General features: G+C 39.3%; 1 protein-coding gene across 1 annotated transcript in view; it reads left to right on the plus strand.

The window, feature by feature from the left end:
• eipr1 (EARP complex and GARP complex interacting protein 1) overlaps window positions 1-2,360 on the plus strand; it is a 40,858-nt gene extending 38,498 nt beyond the window's left edge. Inside the window, exon 9 of the mRNA XM_033988765.2 lies at window positions 1,851-2,360. Coding sequence (XP_033844656.1) covers window positions 1,851-2,025 — 175 coding nt within the window. The 3' untranslated portion in view covers window positions 2,026-2,360. The remainder of the gene's footprint in view (window positions 1-1,850) is intronic.
• Window positions 2,361-21,828: the final 19,468 nt, after the last annotated feature.

The following is a 21,828-nucleotide window of genomic DNA, read 5'->3' on the forward strand; positions in this document are numbered from 1 at the left end:
TAAAAGAATGCCATGGTAAGTATGATAGTATTAACCCAAAGTGGAGGAATTCTACCAGATAGACAACCCAAATAGCTCTCTATATTTTCACTTTACTCACTTATGTGTTTTTCCCCGAATTATCAGAATATCATCTGTGCCGTGGCCATGTAGTGCTTTCCAAACTGTGCCTATGTCCTCCTCCATCCTGGTCCTGTTCCCCCTCTCATCTGTAACGACCAGCTCTCAGCTCGATGGCCCGCACTCAACCACAATTATCAACTCTCCTTTCTAATGACAGCACTCGGGTTTGGTTTTAACCCTGCCACTATAGCCATCGACCCCACTTGTATGCGCGCTACAGGTCCACTCCACTGCGTCTGGACACTGCTTGCTCTGCTCTCATAAACCGTGAAGTATTTTCAAACTTTATGTGTTTACTGTTTTAGTTTGGTGGGTTAATGAAATCAGACATTTTTGAGATTTTGAAGCCCGCTCAATGATTATGTATGTTTTACCAAAGAATTACATACTAATCCATAACTGCTACTGCTGTGTGGATTATTGACTTTTTCTAGGAATTCAAGTAGTTCAAGAGGGCTGAAAATAGTAATGCTTAACATCTAAAAAGTTCATCAGCAAAGATGACTAAATTGTCTTTAATTATTGTACATTTTTGAGAAGCTGGTATGGGCTCCCTTTTATCTCCTGACAGTCTTATCAGTGCAAAAGTGAATCAAAATAGATAATAGATTCTTTCATATCTTAAAATCATGGACATTTTTGGCCCTGAGAGTTTACTTTATGTCTTTCCTCACTCTTCACCCCAATTTCATGCTATACAATGGGCAAGAGGTCAAAATTTTCAAACTTATACCTATAGGTTTTATTGTTAAGATTCTGCTTTCTGAAGAATAGTTGTCACACCATGCATCTGTTTTGCTTATGGGCATCAGCAGGTGGTTCTAAAGTTTAAACTATGAGCTTGTTATTATTTCATGTTTCTGTAATGTAATGTGCTTTCACAAACATTTCGACATTACGTTAAAAGGAGAGATTTGTTCTTATTTCTTGCCTCTGCACTAGGGAGAGGCTATTGTCTGAAAGATATGCTTAATGTGTTGAATAAATCCCAATCTGTGTGTCAGGGCTTTCCCTCAGGAAGACTTAGAGCAGTGGATTTGGGAGTTCAGGGCTGGCCGTAATGCTCCATCATAATTCAGAATTAAAAGCAGTAAAGAAGTTTATGCTGTTGCTCTGGGAGACAGCTGTGTGTCTGGTGAGAGCTGTGTAAAGTTGTGCATAAACTGAGTAAATATCCCTTAGACGTCAACAGGTAATTGTGTGTGGGCTGTCCGCAGCACGCAGATGGAGTAGTGGCACAGTAAAAGGGCATGCCTCTCACAAACTGGCTATACATATATATATAACCATTTATAATAGTTGGTGAATAGGTGAATAGTGTTAGGAATCAAGATGTAGTGAATATTATGGACTTATCTGGCTGTGACACCAATTGACCTGTTGTATGCTCTCAAAGGTTAAGGCAGGTAACACACCACCTCCATAGCCACATACATACTATTACGCTACCATGGAAACTTCGTCAAAGTTTATAGAGATAAAATTAACTGAACAGTCTGTGAATGTAATGGTGATTACATTTCTTAATTCTTTGCCACTGTCCTTCACTCTGTCCTTTTTACCTCTGTGACTTATAATTAATTTATTCAGAATAATCAAAAAGACAATATTCCCAGATTTAATGTGCGAGCTGCACTCTGCTTGACACGGCAGACCATAATTGTAATTGTATATTCATTAGTCGGTTGTAAATGTATGTTTTTGAGGTGAAATGTTGTGTGTTTCAGGAGTAAAGAGCCACTAAAGGATAGTGTTGTTTCCACATACGAGGAGCACGAGGACAGCGTGTATGCAGCAGAGTGGTCTTCAGCTGACCCCTGGCTTTTTGCTTCACTCAGCTATGATGGACGCCTGGTCATCAACAGGGTCCCACGGGCACTCAAGTACCGAATACTGCTCTGAGAAAGGCAAGTGGACTTTAAAATGAGCAACATTTACCAGAGGACTTTTGAATTTGTTTTGTCTCAACCTTGACTATGAAGAATTGAATGTTTTGAATCAAGACATTTATTTATTCATATCACTGGAGCAGTTCTTTCTTCAGAGACATGTAAGATTTAATGGTTATATGTGTTATATCCCAAATGACGCCTGGGATGACAGTTCTTGTCATGGCTCTTCTCAGCTTGACTTCTTCTCATACAACATAAAACAGTCATACAAGTATATATAATGGGACCAAAATATGAAACCGGTCATTAAACTCTACTGTAAAAGTGACTGACACCATTGTAAACTGTAAACATTTGTTTTATTAAAACTAATTTACTGTAGATACATTTGGTGTATTTCAGCATTATTGTTCATAGAAATGTTAATGAATTTCTCAAAAATATTGTTCTATATCCACATTTTGCAATGTCTTTTTGAGCAGTTAAATCTAATTTCATAAATGCAAGATAGATAATTTTTAAAGCCATCTTGCAGAACATTACAAAGTAGTAACATCGCTATCAGGTGTATCTCCATCATAAACGTTAAATTAAGTGTGAAAAAAAATAAAGCGTCTTAATCTCAACATACAAAGGTTTAAATTCAAGCTAACATTACCTGTACACGTAAATGTTTATTTCTAACTACATAAAATATACAGTATCAATATTACATGCTACTATGTAAATGTCTATATTTTGTCCCTATTCCACAATAGGGGCAAAATCTAAAATCCTCTTAAAACCCCTCTCATAAACCAACACAAGTCTATCTGCTTTTATCTTTGATTATTACTTTCTATTCTCATCACTCTCCCTTGTTCATATTTCATTTTCTCTGGCTGATGCCCCTTCTCCCCTCCCCTCCCCTCCACTCCACTCCCCTCTCTCTATATCCAGTTTGTTGAAGCTGGTCGATACTGACAGTGCAGGCCTCTGTTATGGCAGACAGCTCTGACGGGACTTTTTAATTGCAGCTTGACTCTATGGATCACACATTCACACAATGGCACACAGCAGTGCCAGGAGAGCGCATACGGGCCGGGCCACTTCATTAGCTATGCCAGTGGAGCAGGCAGCACCCAGGCCTGAATACAGAGTACGTCTCGCTATCTAATCAAAGAAACCGCTTGCACATTTATGGACGCACAAAGACACACACACATGCACACAGAGGCCTTGTTACCCTGAAGTCAATTACCAGGAGCAGGTTCAGAGTGGAGAAGGAGATAGATGGATGGTGCTGAAAAGGTAATCTCACCCATCTGGAAACGCTGATAGTTGTCACGGACGCACACATCGCACCCTCACCATATCCAGGGCAGAGGAGAGGTGAGCCATGTTAGAAGAATTACAAGTGAAAGGAGTTCTCATCTTCAAACCTCAGGGTAATAATGTATATCTGCTCCTGCTGAGGCTAATTGCTATTTCTGATGGTTTCTCATAGGTTGCATTATATTGTATTATAGTCAGTGTCAAAACAGAGAATGTCTAGCTGTGATGGAGAAACATAGATAAATTAGTGAGTTGGCGTGGGGGGCACGCCGACTATTTGTCTCCATAGAAGGAATTGCTTTGCCTGGAATGTTCCGCAATCTCCATGGAGACAAGCAGTTAATGCCACCATGTCAAGTTACAAGTCCGATCTGTGGAGAGACAACACTGCTGACTGTAAGACTGCTATATACATTTTTGAAAATGAATAAATGCAGTAAATGTATACCCCAAGGCCCAAAGTTGCATTGGATCATCAGCATACTTTTTTTTCTTTCATTATGGCTAAATATGAACCTGATAATATGTATCACTATAGGGTATTTTTTCTAATGTGAAACAGTAGCTCCACATATAACATTGCATTTTCCTCAAATACCTACCACATACTAATGCCAAACACAAATACATATGTATAGAGCTGATGTAAAATTTAACATACACATATATATGTACATATAAATCCCCATAGATCTTTATGGAGACATCCATAGAGCTTCCAATGTATGTGCCACAAATACAGTCATGCATAATGGAATAAAGCAATTCTCACTTCGGTCGTGAAAATCTAATCTACAAAAAATATACATATTATACATTTTTAAAAACCTTTTAATTATTAAGTATGCTCCACTGTATGTACTGTATGTTTGTCCCCAGTTTATTGAATGCACTGGATCAATATTTCAACAACTTGGAATGTTGCTGTAAATGTCATTGCACTTATGCATACAAAGACACATTATGGAAGCAAATATTTTTATTTTCTCATACCATTGTTAAGAAAATAACTTTAGTTTGTGTTTTGAGTAATAGCTGCACCCATGTTGTTTCTATAGGGTGTTTATTGATCTTGTACAAATCTCAAGTCTTCACTATTGACAATCATTTACAATGGTGAGACTGTGGATGTATTGATGGAGCTCTGTTTTATGTGTCTGCTCCTAGTATTTATTTAGTAACTTTTTCTCTTATCTTATATCCCATTGTTGCACACCCTCAGATGCTTTACAATTGCCATTTTTCAATCACATCCCACACTTGGTTTTGATGAAAAACTTCTTAACTCTGTGACCGACTGATAACGAGACATGGCTGGCAATTTGCGGCAGTGGCCTTTGTGACTACCTCCAATCACACTCATACACTTTCTGCACACAGACTAGGCGGGTGAAGTGTCTCGCTCAAGGACGCAACTACAGTGTGCGCTGGTGGGAGCTGGGATCAAACCACCAAACATTCAAAACGCCCACTCATCCACCTGAGCCGCTGTCTATACATATGTCATATCACATATGTGCAGGATATATTTACATGAGGACCACTGCTGCATCTTCGGCCCTTTAGCTGTTGGTCATGTGACTTCAGACCTTGCCCCACAGGCTTTTGGGATCATGAACCTCTTGACCCTGACTTTGAGATGCCAGTGTAGTTATGGCTGCCGGCTTCACGCGACTTTCTTCCCTCGCATGGCAAAGCACTCACGTGAAACGGAGAGAGGGGTATGAAATATTAATGTAGCTGTGAAATACCGTATAGTTTACTCAAGAAAGAGGTAGTGTCTTGTATGGGAAAATGTATGTACGTGTAGGCTTCATGTTTCACTCACAAATCTGTCAAAGTAATGCTAACTTGATTTATTATGACCTCATCAAACATAACAGTACCTGCCTGAATAGTCATTTATGATATATCTCTTTGTATATGACTTCAGTATTGCCAATGACTACACAGTTGCCTACACATAACATTGTCCTTTAGTGTTAATCGTTCCTGGGGGTCACCCGATGGCACCCTCAAAGAGTGGAGGAGGCGGGATTCAGTTTAGCCGCAGAAATGAAATTAAAAAAACAAGATTGTATTAATTATTTATTCATGTTTGGAATATGAGGCACAGTGGTAATGTGCGTGCGTGTGTGTTTTGCCATTTTAGGTGATTATTTCCCCAGAGAGTTGGGCTCATTTGCATAGAGGAGAATTTATATGACCTCTTCAAATCAAACATTATTCACAAACATGTGCTCTTGAACATGAAGGAGCGGAGTGACTCAGGTCTGGGTGAGTCAATCGCAGGAGGTACAGAATGCGTTTTGTTAAGGCCACTTAAGGACAACACCAAAATAGGCTTGGCTTTTTAGAAACCTTTATTACAGTGAGTTTTTTTTAATGTATATTCTTCACAAGTCCTCAACTGTTTTGTGTATCCTGGGTTAATATAAGCTTATCATAGCTTATTATCTTTTGTTAATGTGCTTGGTTTTATAGTTTTGATAGAGTGAATACAAATTGGGCATGTTCTTGTTCACAGATAAACGCTCTTGAATACTTACTAAATGTCACTTTTTCCCATCACTATATTTTCTTTTTTTTTCAACCTGTAACATTCCTGAAGGTTTTTTCCCTGTAAGAAAATCTGTCCTGCACTTGAGCCATAGTTAGTGCCAGTTCAATGTCCAGATCTTGAGCTAAGCAGGACTATCTATCTATGATTATTACTAGAAATATGTCTCAAATTTACACGGTATATGTCAAAAAAAAAAAAAAAAAAATCTTGTTTTCCCAAGCTGCACAACTTTTTTAAATAAGTGCCGTCCAACATAACCATTTCCAGCGTAGTTATATTTTTATGGTGTAAATATTCCCCATGGATCCATTCAACCCTACACATGCTTTTACTACAACCCCCTTGGGACACAAATGTTCTACTATATAGTGCTCAATATATGTATTAAGAGAGATACTACGCTGTGCCGCTGAGGGCTAAAAATAACCAATCCCTTGATATTGACTGGGGTTTACTCCACATGGGGAAAATTGTTAGGCTAAATGTATCCACTTTGCAATCTGCCTTTTGTTTGGTAAATTCTTTAGATATGTGCCACTGAAACACAAACTCCCATCACTTTTCATGTTAGCTGGGAGCATGTTCAGATAGCTACTTAGCAGTGACAAGCAGCCGCAGTCCTAAGAGCTCCTGTGTGCCGTAAGCTACTTATTTAGCGTCCTATCGCTACTGCGGCTGATAAACTGCTTTGGAGCCAGGCAAACACAGCTCTGTTAAGTCATTGGGGAAATTACCACAATGTTTGGTGTTTAGGGTTGTGAGATCCTGCCGTTTGCAATGCTATATTTTGCACATTTGGTGAATATGCTTCTTTCTCTAAACGTACAGAGTGCATATGGCTGTGCTGCACGTACTGTACTTTAGAGTCATGAGGTTGATTCTTTGCTCATTATTTCAGAATTTACTGAATGTATCTCCTCACTCTTCACCCTATTTCAAGCTTGCAATTGAAGAGGTCAGAGCTAAAATGCCATTCACTGACCAACAAGACGACTATATCTGGTCTATATCTTGAAATTGTACAAAAGGGATGAACTTTACAGTCTGGAACCACGCAGTATTATTTTGTCCATGACCTTGTACTGTTGCATCTTTTTTTTTTATGTGTATAAACAAAAATAAAGCATTTAGTAATCTTTATAGAACCAACAGGTCAGGGCTCTCTACTGCTTTCTAGCTCATTCATCTCATTTTCAAAAGTCATTCCTTTCCTCACATGTATGAATGCAACCTGTTTACTTGATAAAATGTAGCTTTGACTGTCCGAGTGAATGTCTGTTTTTGCTTGAAGAAGGACAGTGCAGTGAACTAGGCACTATCAGGATTGGGGCAGGTGCCGAAGCGCTCATCTCCAGCTTATTGTTCTCCAATTACCAAACAGGCACGAGGGGGGTATCAGCGTTATTTATGGGCCCTCGCAACCTCAATGTACATATAATTACCTCTCAGGGGCTGTAATTGTGCTCATTTCTCATGTCCGGTGGGAAATCCGCACCCCAGCCTTCATGGCGTCTCCATGGAGATCGGAGCAGTTGAAGGACATTACGGGTCAGGGCGACACATTGACTGTTATTGTAGCTGTTTGTTTTCACACCTTCCTGCGTATGTTTTGTAAGGATACTTGGCTGTTTCCTTTAAAAGCTACTTGATGACTGAGATTCAAAAGTGTTAAAAAATAGATTAAATGTAGAACAGATTTTTGGGGGAAATTAAAAGGTCTCAGTACTAGATTAGTTATGTGTAATGATTCCTCTTCAATCTGGGTTTTCCGAGCTTTATAAAGAATGTACTTACACAATTGAGCCTTTCTCTACAGTACTTAATAATGCACTATGTACCTTTTTTGATAGATATGTTTACTGTCATACTGTGCAGGTGCAGACTCCCCATCAGAAATGTGTGTCCGTTAATTTTGGATTCTTTCTGATCGACAAAAAATACATTTTAAAATGTGAAACATGTTGTACATTTTATTTTGTTATTTATAAAGCTTATAGTTACAGTAGCCAAACAGTTGGTAGTTTTAAAACTGAGGTTCATAACCATTTAACTATTTGATGTGATTCTTTTTTATTATCTACCCATCAGCTGTGTTTTTTCATGTTTGACACTTTAATAGTATCCGTTAGCTCTGAAAGTTTATTAGGGCGCTCTTTTGTGAGACTACAATTCATTGCTTCAAAACCCTATTTGTTTGAAGTGGAGTGCAATTGGTCAAGGACTTGTTTTTGATCAGGCTCAGATTTGAATGGGTGCTGCACTGTAGCGGTGTGGACCGGGGATACATACCAGTGTGATGGACTAATGATTGAAGAGACTGGTGAGTCCGTCAGTGTTGCCGTGCCAATGCAGAGTGACAGTTTGTATGTGTTTGATCAATGGTGCGTAGCCTGGGGACAGCGCGGGTGCAGGGGGCTGTGGTGACTCTCGGACCTCTTTGTCAATCAAATGGCCCACGAATACCTCCCCATGAAATCCATTAAAACCAATTTAGTCTGCACCGACCAGCTCTAAGCCCCACGCACTCTCAGCCCGCGGTGAATTAATGACGGATTTTCAAAACTTTGGTAGTTTGAGTTGATTGCTCACTATTATTTTCAGTGTCATTCATTATTATGTGGTGAAAAGTGCTCGCAGCCAGACATCGTACCTCCGATCTCAGCTGGGTCCTTTTGAAGCGTTCTTTCATTTAAAACATGGACTAAATGATTCGGCTTTAAAGATGTATTTTCTGTAAAGGTTCGTCTGCTTTGTATCATGTTACTGTGGCTCATTGACTGACTGGATCTTTGGATCTTTGTATCAATCATAAGATTATTCCCCTGTTATTCATCAATAATCCAATGTTAAAATAAAAAAAATCAAACACAGCTCCTGCCACTTTAGTATTTGTATGTGGCCTTGAGTTTTATGGCCTTTATGCTCAACTAAAAATGTCAACTGTCACGCACAGTAGAGTGAATCTTTGCATTGTTGTTCCAGGACAAACAGTGAAAATATCACAATAAAATAATGCCAAATAGATTTTGTTTGGCTCTTGGGCATTCATCCATTCTTTCTAAATTGTTTCATCTAACTTGAGCTTTAGGTTAAATGCAGCCTGGGTATGCAGTTCATTCACATAGGCCAGTTCAGGCACTACGCACACAATACATGCATGTCTTTAGACGATAGGAGCCAGCTAAAATACTGAGCAATGAAAACTTATAATAGTGACATGGAAGAAAGAAAATGACTACACAATCAGGTTTTAATTAGCTTTTAAAGGAGACATAATATGCTAAATTGACTTTTAAGAGCTTTAAACCATCTTGTAATGGTTTTCCCCTATCATTTACCCACTTGAAGCAGAATTTTGAGTTATTTGTGCCTGTTTTTACCTTTATTCTTTTGCATTGAGACACCTCAAGTCATGACTGCTCAGAAAATTCCTGCTTTCTCCTAACCCCCATGCATGCCCACTGTTTTGTACTTGTGTTGCTCTCCTTTTTAAACAAATAAAAAATGTATGGCTACTGTGAACTGTTTCTATAAGCATCTGCAATTGTTTCTATAAGCATCTGCATCTTGCAATGCAGTGCATTGTTGTGATGACATTTACCATTAAGTAGTATAAAGGAACAGGCATAAGTCGGTGAATGTATTCCTTTTATTAAGTTGTTTTAGATCAGTACTGCAATTTTAAATGTCATTTTGCAAATTAAAATTATGATCCATGTTGATTATAGATTATATAAATATAGCAGGCAAAACCATAAGTCTTCTTTAATCATATTATTGTGTAGTAAGTGTAGTAACAGCTGTGAATAAACTCCACAGGAATGTACTATACTTTGAGTCATAAGCCTTGTCCTTTGAGAGCCTCTGAGATATCACTGGACTCTCTTTGAGCGCAGACAGCAACGCACTGCCCAGGCTGTCATAAACACAGAAATATTGAAGATGAAATGGATGTTTGCCTTTGACAATGGACCCACTTTGTTGTCCCTTCAAGGCTGTTCCTTGTTTATTCTTCCACCACACAGGAAACCAACAGTTCCTCTTTTCTCCTGTACTACTTTCTATTGGTGGGTCCCATTTCATGCCATTTTCTTTTGGTGGGTGTTTCGGAGCAGGGGGAAAAAAACACCACATTTTTAGAGTTGTTGAGAGATCTCCAAGGCCAGCTATTCCATGCCTGCTTGACAGCCAAACAATGCATGTGGACAGGTTAGTGTGTATATGTGGGTATTCTTGGTACAATACCGCTGCAATGGTTCAGCGCTTCTCCCTGTCGCCTTGGTTCTTCTGTCCTCACCTGATGTCTTGTCACCGACCCACAGTGTCAAGAGCGTCTATGTCCGAGTATCTGTGTGGTCAGCTGGGCAGGGGAGAGGCAGACAGATTTAGGTCATGCAGTTCCCATGAGAGAGTGTCCGAGGCAAAGGGGAAGATGACATGTCTGAAGTGAACAAGAAAGAGAGCTGAAAGGAGAGGAGGATGAAGAGGAGGAGAAGAAAAGAGAGAGATAGAGTACAGGCAGTGGAAGAGCAAGGGGTCAGAGGAGGACAAGCTTGAAGCCACGTAGCTAATCCACCGAATGCATCACTGGAACTAGGATGGTGACACGCACTTGAATGACTGTGCAGAGAGGGGGTGTGATATATTGTATATTCACTGGGTTGTTTTCAGACTGTAGAATGTGATGACGTCAAACTTACAAATTGGGGCAAGAAGCATTTTTCTGTATTGATTAACTATTTTCACATAAAATATCCAAAAGGACAATCCCCAAATTGTGAAATGTATTTTTTACTACTACTACTACTTTAAAACTATAGAACACTAAAAAACTACAATGTTGACAGTATATCATATAGCTCACATGTGTCAAACTCAAGGCCCGCGAGCCAAATGTGGCCCTTCCTATCATTTTATGTGGCCCGACAAGGTAAATCAAAAGGTATGATGGTCTTAAAATCTCCATTTATCAGGAGATACGCAGTTACACAGTCATATTTTTACATCTAGGCAAATGCATATGCAATATTTGTAACTTGAATAAGTAATAAATACAGAAACAGTTAACAAGTTATAAAATTTGTTAGATTTATTTTAGATTTGTCCCTTTTCAGAGCAGCCATTTTGCTGATGTGGCCCTCAGTGAAAATGTGTTTGACGCCCCTGATATTGCTGATCCCCATCTCAATCAAACAATATTGCCCAAGGGAAAAGTGTATACATAAATACAATAGAAAAACTCAACTGAACCTGAAAAAGTTGATTAATTGTCCCCGGCATAATATCAGTGTGGTTGGGCCTCTTGCCTAACCACAGGGGGGTTGTAAGTTAGATTCCCAGGTGTGTGGGTGTGCCTTTCTGGTAGAGTTTTCACATTCTTCCTGGATTTGAGTCGCTTCCAAGTTGCTCAAAGATGCACTAGTTGTTGCACCATATGAGATGTAGAGAAATCTTTGAGGACCGATTTCTACCATAACATTCTTTTAGATGTTTTTCTATTGTTCTAATTGGTTTCATTTACAGTAATAACATTAGTCTTATGTAGCGCTAAAGTTATTCATTGATTTTATATCTTACTGTGCTGGTAAGTTACTATTGTGACCACAGCTTCCTTGGGGTGTGGAGGAATGTTAGCAAGGCTGTCAATCTGTATCATGCCCCCCTCCAAATTAATTAACATTCAGAAAACAAACTGATTCTTTGTCTAAAATATAAATAACTTTAACACAAAACATGTTAGACTGATGCATACATAAAGTAGCAGTTGATTAACAGTTTTTTGCATGTAAACTTTTCATATACAAAATAGTAGCCATGAACTAAAGGTCTACAGGTCATGGACACCTTAAGGCCATTCTGTGCCCACACTTGATCCAACAACTTTAGACAAGTTAACTGTGGAGATTAAATGTATAGCTCTGTACGCAGGTTTGTGAGGTTACTTCTCCCAAGGCCAAATGTCACTCCAACCACGAGCAGATAACCTCCTCTGTAAATGCCACACATAAATCAATTAGCCGCTGTAAGGGAGATGTGTCTGGAAGAATGCTGTTTTGTGGTAGAAGGAAGAATGATTACATTGGAATTTATTTTAAAACTTTATATAGTTTGTTGAAGACGCTCACTTCACCTTGTGTAGAGTTTATAACACAGATAGACATAACATTTTTAATAGAAGTATGTTGTTTGGTTCTTTTATTTTGATGTATTTATTTTTTATTACACCTAAATGTGAAGCTGCGGTATATGCTATAAGCCCTGTCAGATGTTTGCTGGGTATAATATATTATGAACCATTTGCTTGGGTTGTCTTAAAGCTGAGGATTATTACAGCTACTTTGGGCCTGAGGTTGGATGGACAGTTTGTTGTGAGTCTTATATTCACATAATTTTTAGTGTTCATGAGTGGTTCAAACCCATAGACAGTAAAAAGAAGTGGACTAAGGGAATGTAACAGCACCCATAGCATTCAGCTCGAGTCAAATGAAGCTCATCGAGGCTAGCAGTTATAGGGATGAAGGAAGCCGAGTAACATGTTTGAAATTCCGACCGTGAACAACATAGCAACCAGAGCCAAACTGGAGTGAGGCTGTTGAAGGTAATGCCCCGTCCCACCCACACTGTTGGTTTAGCAGGGTGTGGACCCTTAGCATCGCTGTCAATCAGCCTTGTTGCTAATGCTAGCAGGAGTAACCTCGGGGAAAGAGGGCACCTGTTTTGTCTATTATTAATTTTCATATCTTGATTTGCGAACACAATAGCAAAATAAAAAGTACCAGGATCATCTAGAGCGGGTTAATACAAACATTTTAAGACCAAAATGATGAGTTTGACAGCAGCAGTTACAAAGAGAGAAATGACAGTTTTTCAATAAAAAGTTAATTGGAGTCAATGGAGTCGAAAGCTCAGCCATGCTCCCTTCCTATTTGGAATGCGGCTAGCAGGTTAGCTATGTCCATTTATATGTACAGTCTATGTTTAAACCTGTTTAAACATGATTTTGCACATATAACCTGAACAACATTCAACAATACACATTTTGGATCAATCAGTTCAAACACTTGTTTTTGTTTTTTGTTTTTTTTTGGGGGGGTGAAACAAAAGACCCCTGGTTGCTAGTCTCCATGATTCAATGCATCATACATATGCATAAATACATAAAGCATGATGCAGTTTCCACAAACCTATTCAATACCCAAGTTTGTAGCTCTCTTTTTGATATTTCACATCTAGTTTAATCATTTGGTCCACATTTGTCCTGTCTGTCAGGTCATTTTTTTCCTCAGAATACAGAATACCAACCCCTATTGGCCTTTTTCTGTAGGACATATATTGTTTACATTATGCCTCTTTCATTTCCATAGATGCAGCTGGCCCTCGCTTCGGGACACATTTCTCTCTCGGGAGACAAATGGAGAAAACGTTAACCTTTCTGTTTGGGTATCAGCGACTTTAAGACCCTCCTGGACAGTCGCCACTAAAGGCTGACATACAATGCTGCTGATATATACAATTCTCACATCACTACTATATGTTCTCCTCACGTATACAAACATATAACACGTGCCCCCCCCAGAAAAAATGTATCCCTTAAGAGATACCCAATATGCCACCCCATAGCTCTATTTTAACAGTCTGTGATGCAAATATGAAGCCATAGATGACAAAACTGTAATTACTTTAGCCTCTGCATTAGCCACTTTGCCCAGAGCATCTTTTGTGTGTCTCCTATTCCCTTCCTTCATAGCACCCTGACTTTACATATTTAACCCTGATTGCATGAGATGAATATTTGATGGCATATACGATCAAAACTAAATGTAAATGTGTATCCATTTCCTCTTATAACGTATGCTGCATGTTTCTCTTGGCAGGCGATCCGATCAATTCTTCCACCTCTGTCAATATGGGTGCCTTTGTGCTGCTACCCCCCGTGCACACCAGTGAATTACAGCCACCAAAAGCCACTCTGGGCTCCATTCAGAACAGCAACAATGTACTCTCTGAGGTGTAGCCTGCTTTATCTGCTAGGGCCACTGTTTTTCTATGTGCCAGGCAGCCAGTCAGCCAGCCAGCCCCGCTATAATAAGCCTCCCTTTTGCAGTTCCACTTTGCGAGCGGGTAGGAGGAGGAAGTGACCTATATAGGCTGCATCTTTCAGCCTTGTATCCGCTCCCTCCATTTCGACGGCGCTCTGGTATACATACATATATATATATATATATATATATATATATATATATATATATATATATATATATATATATATATATATATATATATATATATATATATATATATATATATATACGTGTTTTGAATGCTTGAATAATGCAAAGGATGCCTCGACGCAGGCCCACATCGATAAAACGATCCATCATAATGAGTTGTAATGGCAATCACGGAGACAATCAAAGGTATGAGTCACAGTAGATGCCTGGATATGTGTGTACGTAGCACGGGTGAGAGAGGGAGGTACGGAGCCCCCTGGTTGCCTTTGCCCCGGGCCCTGTCAAGGTTGCCCAGGGTAATACTACCTGGGACTTTGAAACTGACATGAAAGCACGATTCGCAGCAGGGGAGGTGAGAGGAAGGAGGTGGGGTGGAGCAGCCCAGAAGAGGAGCAGAGTGAGCAAGCGTCCTGCCCTCCCTGTGTGTGCGTATGTGTGTATGCTCATGTATGTGTTTGTAGACTGCCAAAATGTCTTCATCCCTCCTCCGCCATGGTACATTCACTTTTGCTTTATGAACATGTTATTTCTGTTGTTCTTTTGGGATGCTCTGACAATTCTGATTTTAAACTTTAGACTGTATCGTTGAATTTCATATGACATCACAACATTCAATAGGCCGAGATGGAGGGAGCTAACATGTTAAAATGCAGATTGTTGTTGTAATGCGTTCTTGGGGCTAGTCAATAATAGAAATGATCTAGTTCAGCATTTGTGGATTTACCTTTTGGATATTTTATGTGAAAGCACAATAGAAATAACTGCCCCACATATGGGATTATGACATCATCACATTCGAGAATCTGAAAATCACCTATGACCTATTTAATTCCTACCATAGGCATAAATTCTATGATTCCAACCCAGTAATCGCCCCATTGCAGTTATATACTACAGCCTCCGTCCTTTCTCTGACTGTGGAGTGTAGTTCTTATCAATCAATAAAATAGTAAAAATTTGAAATTTGCAAAAAAGTAGTGACAGTGGACTTAAGTGACAGTAAAAATATCCCAGCAGCCGGTGCAGTCATCAGAACACAGTTAGCCATCGCACAACCGGTGATTATATTATGGAAAGAAGATTCATATGTGACATGTGATTTAGCTATAGCATGTCTTTGTGCAAATTGAGTTCTGGAGGTGTCCAGACCCCTGCTGAGGTTTCAGGATAGAATACAGTGAAAACTTTCGCCTCACAGCAAGAAGGTCCGGTTTTATTCCTGGAACAGGAAGTTTGAATGTTGATGACTTTCGTCGCACAACATAAAAACATGCTCTGTCTAATCCTCCTCTTGTAAACTGAGGCTGTAGAAAACCTTCCTTGTAGTTTTAAGCTTCAAAATCTGTTGACATTACCTCATCCAACTCAATAAAATTTAAATCATACTCGAAGCATGGCAAGGTGTAAGTGCTTCATTCAATAATGTTGTGATTTCAGAGGCCTTTGCTATTCAAGGCAGTGATGAAAGCCTGTGAAAAACCCTAAAGATGGCTGAAATTAGATTTGACAGAAGCTTGAAAACATATCTATTGTCTGCTGTGTTTAATAATATAACACAAGGCCTTTTCATTTATAAATATCTTGAGTGTCAAATGTGCAATGTAACATAAACAGTGCACTGAACATTTTAAAGGCAATACAAATCTGATCAGATCAACAGATGCTGAATTTGTCATGTAGAGTCTGTCCAAACAAAGGATCACTACATTATGACTTGAAATTTAGTTTGGAATTAGAAATAAGTTTTGTTAAAAATGGAAGTACTAGTAGTTATTGGAATTTGAGAGCTTGACACAATACCATGTTGACACTACAGGCTTAGTAGTTCTTACCTTAGAGTGAATAATTGACCATGATAAACCACACCTAGCACACATGCTAATCCTCTATAATGGCCATAAAAACATTTAAAGGGATAGAATTTAGTATTTTACATTACTAGCAATAAATTGGATTTGTTCAGTTCTCATTGTATTGTATATTTTAGCCAATGACTTTCTTTTTTCCTTTCATGAATATTTAATGTTATATCCTTCTTATTATATTATATTTTCTAAAACAAAGAAAAATCTGTAGTTTCAGATGCATGTGAATATATTTATGAACAGATGTCAATATTCTATTTCCCAAGTGCAAATTTTTTGCCTCAAAAGTCTGTCATTCCCTGATCCATCTTTTCCTCTTGATAAGTAGAGCAATACAGAGATACCAATCTCCAACTCCTCCCTCAAAATCCCCCTGTGCTTTTTGGAGACCCTTGACCCCGGCTCTGTCTGCGCGCTGGCTGTGGTGCTACAGCAGCAGATGTAAGGGCCACGGCTGCACATGGTGTCACTGCCCAAACAGCTGTGGCTCTGGAGGGGCCTGGTCCAACCGCCGATGATGGATGACGGGACGCTCGGTGCCACCTTAAAGCAGCCCACACAACTTCTGCACAAGAACACATAGAAACGACTCCGGCAGCTGCTGGAGTGGCGCAGACAGATGGACCCAGTGTGTGGAGTTTGGAAAGTTAAGTTGAAGCCTTGTGGCACTTCACTGGCTTTAGTTTGTCAGAAGAATAAAGTTTGAGTTATTATGGTGGTAATAGTAAATGAGGCTAGATAATTGCTTGGTCCATGTGCATGTTTTGTTTTGGTTAATCGCATAAATTGTTGGTCAGAATTAGGAAAGAATTGTATACTAACTATGTAACTTTTCCGGTGATGGGCCACCACTTAGAGGTGTGATTGATGCGGCCTATAAGTCATGCTGTTGATCATTTTGACCTATGAATACATAAATAAAAATATGCATTTTTACAGTGAGCCAGCTCATCTCTCCACCAAACTGACTTGTAGCCTGTTTGCTTAAAGATTTGTCTTGGAGAGTTATGACTGTATATGGACTTATTCATATGGGAAACACAGCATTTAACCATAAAATGATTATATACAGAATATAGTGTAAATTTATAACCAAATCGTCTGTAGAATTGCAGTTCTGTCATGATATACAGCCGTTTCAATTAGTGTCTGGTGTTGGTTCTCCCTCAGCCTGGTGTCTGAGAGCACAAAGAGCAGTGTGAGGAAATCTCTCTCCTCACATGCTTTATCTGCTGCTGAATATTCAGCGTGCACAGCTCCTCGGCCTGCTCCTCTGCTCAAGCACCCAAAGCCGCTTGCTCTACGGAGATAAGGCTTGTGCTCGGAGGTCCTCTCCAACACACCTCTGCTCTGTGTGATCAGCATTTGGCCAAATGTGGACAGAGCTCACACACTGTCCAACTACATCAGCTGTCAGAGGTGCAGATAACCTACATATCAAGAGACTAATTCAGATTGTCGTTGTATTATGGTGTGTTTGAATATACCACTGGGGGCACATTTCCAATGAAATGCAAAATTTAGCACTCAAAGTACTTTTCATCAAGGAACCACTCTCAGACATTCACAGACAGATTCACATATTCACATATTGGTGGCACGGCGAGTTAAGTGTCTTGCTCAAAAACACAACAATAGCGGGTACTGTTAGGAGCTGGGAACTAACAAAAGGGTCAGTGGGCAAATGCTCTACCAGCTCCTCGATGTGGCTTAGCAGAATTTGGCTTGCCCCTGTGCAGATATATTATAAAGCAGCACTTACAGTCAAAATTAGACCACCGTTTACTGTCTGTATCAAATTATTAAGCAAGTGTGCTGTTAGCATGCTAATTATTGTTAGGGGGGGGGGAAAATAGGACAACAGCAAACTAGTTCTGCTGTTTACATTTTTAATACATACAATCCATTCCAAAACATCGCTAATCAGTTTATCAAAAGCAATTTTCTTTATGGAATTAATAAAATATTTTATACTTATTTTCTTCTTCCTACTCTCTTAACTGCAAAATTCCTCAAAATAACTTCTTCTCCTGTCAAAATGAATTATCAAAATTAATGAAATATAAATGTGGGCCAAAAGGCTTGAAATGTATTAAATCCTTTTGTTTAATTTCTGCAGCTCTTGTCAGTTACCTCTTCATGCATCATTGATGTTTTTTTTTTTTTTGTTTTTTGTTTTTCCCTGAGAATTACACTTGCTGCAGAGTTTTATTTTGGCACTCACATTGTTCGCCATAATTCCCATCGTCAGGGCTGTAACCCGCACATGAAAGTGAGATGAATTATTGTCGATAAAACAATGATCGATCTACGAGACTCTCCAAAAACCCTCCTTAAGGATTCACACAGCTAATAAAGTCACATAAAGCTAACCTGGCACACCTTTTGTTAACAACACACTCAAAGCAGTTAGTGGCTAATGATTTAGTGAATCTCCATGTTATTTATGACTCTGAGCTTCCCTTGTTAAAAGCCAGACTTGGACGTGAATAGAGGTAATAAATTAGACTCCAAAATGCTGCTGTTGGTTAGAGTGTCTGCATACAAGGCTGTAAACAATATCTAGATTTATATCCTCCTCAATATGTGTGTCGCCTATGTTGACTGTGGCTGTGCAATTTGCATTAGGTATGGTAAGAGTGCCTTAATTATTACAGGATGGTTTAACTCAATGTTAATATTATTTTTATTATTTAAAATGTATTTATTATTTATACATAGTTCTTTGTTTGAGTTTTTTTGCACAGTAGGCCTACTGCACAACCAAGTTAAGTCTTTCAATGGACTATATCTGAGCTATTGGCAATCCCCTCCTTTGTTGAGCCGGACTGGAAAATAAGTTTCTTCTTCCAGTGTGTGCTGAATAATAGAATATCAGAATTCACCACAGAGCGTTGCTCTCCCTATTGCACCAGATGATATCTTCTTCTATACACTGTATTCCCATGCTGTAAAATTCCATTAGGCTGCTAAAATGACTTGTCCTCCTGCTAGCAAAAGGTGGCATCCATTTGCAGATTCTATCATCGACCGGGCGCTAACCTCTGCTGCTACCCTGAAAACTCACACTACACAGACACACACTCCCTGCTGCCCCGTCCAGACCAGGCCTATAATGATGAGGTGCTTGTATGTTACAGGATATTACAGGAGTTGCTTCAAATGACCACATGGCTGTAGAGGAGCAGTATAATGGTTGGAGCACACCGGTAGCCATTAGATACACGGAGAGCTGGCCATGGTGACTGGGGCAGTAATGACCTATGGAAGCGTGGTGGCTGCTGTCTGTATGGGGCTGTGTAATTGGAGTCCAGGCTGGTCTGGGCACACACTGGAGCGGTCGTGAACCCTTCTCGGTACAGGGACACCTGCGGGTCACCATTAGCTCTCATCATCCCTCCGCTGCCCAGTCGGGGCTGATGATACTGTTCTACGCCAGATTGGACTCGGACAGCATGCTTACTGAATGTGGTTCAAATGAAAAACTTCTAAGATGTTTTTATTGTTTTAGACTGGCTGGACAACTTCAAGATACTTCAAAAAAAGTGTACGTTCATCCAGGAATATTACAGTTGCCTTCCACATGTGTGATCATAATTATTTTAGATTTTCTGTGCAGCCTAATAATCACCGTGTTTTTTTACTTGTTTTTTTGCTTGTTGGATTTGACCTTACGCAATTTCCGTTGTTTCCAACATTTGGGGACAAACTACTTTCACTTGCTTTCTAAACTAAATTGTATATTTTTTCTATGGAATTGGGTCCACAAACTTTCTTTCGATCTTGTACCTTGAAGTAATTTGACAACAATCGACTGTGTAAGATTGATAATATTACCCCTTTTTGATGTTATGAATATATCATCAAAGTTGTTTTGTGCTGACAGAGACGTTTGTGCAGAAAAACGTAGTGCCACAACAACTCTTATATAAAGTTTAAAGGCAAATTCTGATTCTGACCTGATTCTTGGTTGACATGTTTTATGATTTGATAATGAATCTGACCAAAGCTGCACAAGCTCATAACACTAGTAGCAAAGTGTATAAAAGCAGAATGAAATCACAATTTAAACCCAAATCTCAAGCTAAACCCATTCCAAGTGTTCTCCTTTCTGCTGTTGTCCCGAACAACAACCAATCATAATCTCATATCGTTACATTGTCCAGTTTGGGATGTTTATTAAATCAACCTACTGAATTATTAAACTGCGTTGAATGAGACTATACCTAAAGGTGAACTCCTGGTCAAGTGCTAAACATCTTGTATTTCCTTGTGACTTTGTCAATGACATGTGCATGGTTATGACACTGACCCGGATGTGTAATCAGACTTTTGTGATAATAATTACTCTAATCTCTATTACGCCACTGTGCATCATCAGTGCTTTCAAAACAATTAATCTAATGTGATATTTGTGGAGCTCTATTATGCAGTCCTCAGTCCTCTCTGACCTTTTCACGCATTCACTTTTTATGATGACTATCAGAACCAGCACTGCCCACTGTCCACATATTGTAATAGTCCAATACAACCAAATTGCCCACAGTGTATTGCCGTATTCCATTATAACAGTGTAGCCTATGGGATCATATGCAGCATGCTAAATGGATTAACCTTTTTCCCACTGCAACAACATATCAGTATCCATCACCATGTATCCCCTTTGCCATATTTTTCGATTTACCCCATCTGTAAACCTTATCTGCCTTGCTCACCAATGCATTTTTCTAAACCTCTTCCCTTAGGGCTTTTGATAGACTAGTGTCATGCATGTCTATTTTCCAACATGGCCACAGTACTCTCCACTTGGGACCGTAACGGGCTGAAGTGGTCAGAGGCGCTGAACTTCTTGTCTGGGTGTGGGTGCCATCTGGGGTGCTCTGACAGGGGAGGGAACGGGTGCCGTGGAAGTGTGGGACTGAATGTGAATGAGGTGTATTCACATCACAGCGATGAGTCATGGCTCATAATGAGGCTGATGGAGGAGAAAGCTAATGCACACACATACACTCACACATACACGCATACACTCACGCATACACTCACAGAGGGTGCGGGTGGAGAAGGCTGGTCCATGCATATTCACTAAGCCATATGAGGAGTCTGCGGCAGTCAATACAGGACAGCGTGGAGAGGAGGGAGGGGTGCACTGTTCTGTTTGAAGAATGATTGATCGATAATAGGGCTAAGTAAATGGCATGGGTTGATTTGAAATGTAGACTTAAAATGTCTGTTTTTAATGTTGAATGTGAAAGTTTTGCTATTTATATTAGGATATTTTCTGATCTGTGTTATAATTTTGTTTCTTCATCACAAACTCCAATAGCTGGAGTGGTGTTTTGTTTTATCCACACATGTTTAACGCGTAAACCCTGCAGATTTAGGCGGAGTTCTTCTCCCAAACTGAAAACACTCTGTTCCACCTTGTGATGTCATCTGGTAATTTGGAAGTGCTCCACTGTGTTTTTAAACTTCATACACCTTCACTAGAGTGGATAATTTCAGCCCTGGAATTGCCAATCTCTACTGAGCTAAAATAGCTGTTAACTTTAAAACTACCACTGCATGACATCACAAGGTGTAACAAAGCATTTTGAGCTTTGGAAATGTAGACTAATAATAAATGTGTGAATGTAATAAAGCACAATTCTAGTTATGTTTTTGAGGAGGTAACAACATTATAACATGGCTTAAAGCTCATAAGTCAGTTTTGTGTAACATAAGACCTTTAATAACTACTATTGAGTATTTTAACCTTGTAACCTTTTGGGCTAAGCAGAGTACTCAATACTACTTTATAATGACCTTTATTAGCCTTAATAAAACATGAACAGAGACTT

The sequence above is a fragment of the Periophthalmus magnuspinnatus genome, chromosome 22 (genome assembly GCF_009829125.3).
Source record: "Periophthalmus magnuspinnatus isolate fPerMag1 chromosome 22, fPerMag1.2.pri, whole genome shotgun sequence".
Taxonomy (NCBI): Eukaryota; Metazoa; Chordata; class Actinopteri; order Gobiiformes; family Gobiidae; genus Periophthalmus; species Periophthalmus magnuspinnatus.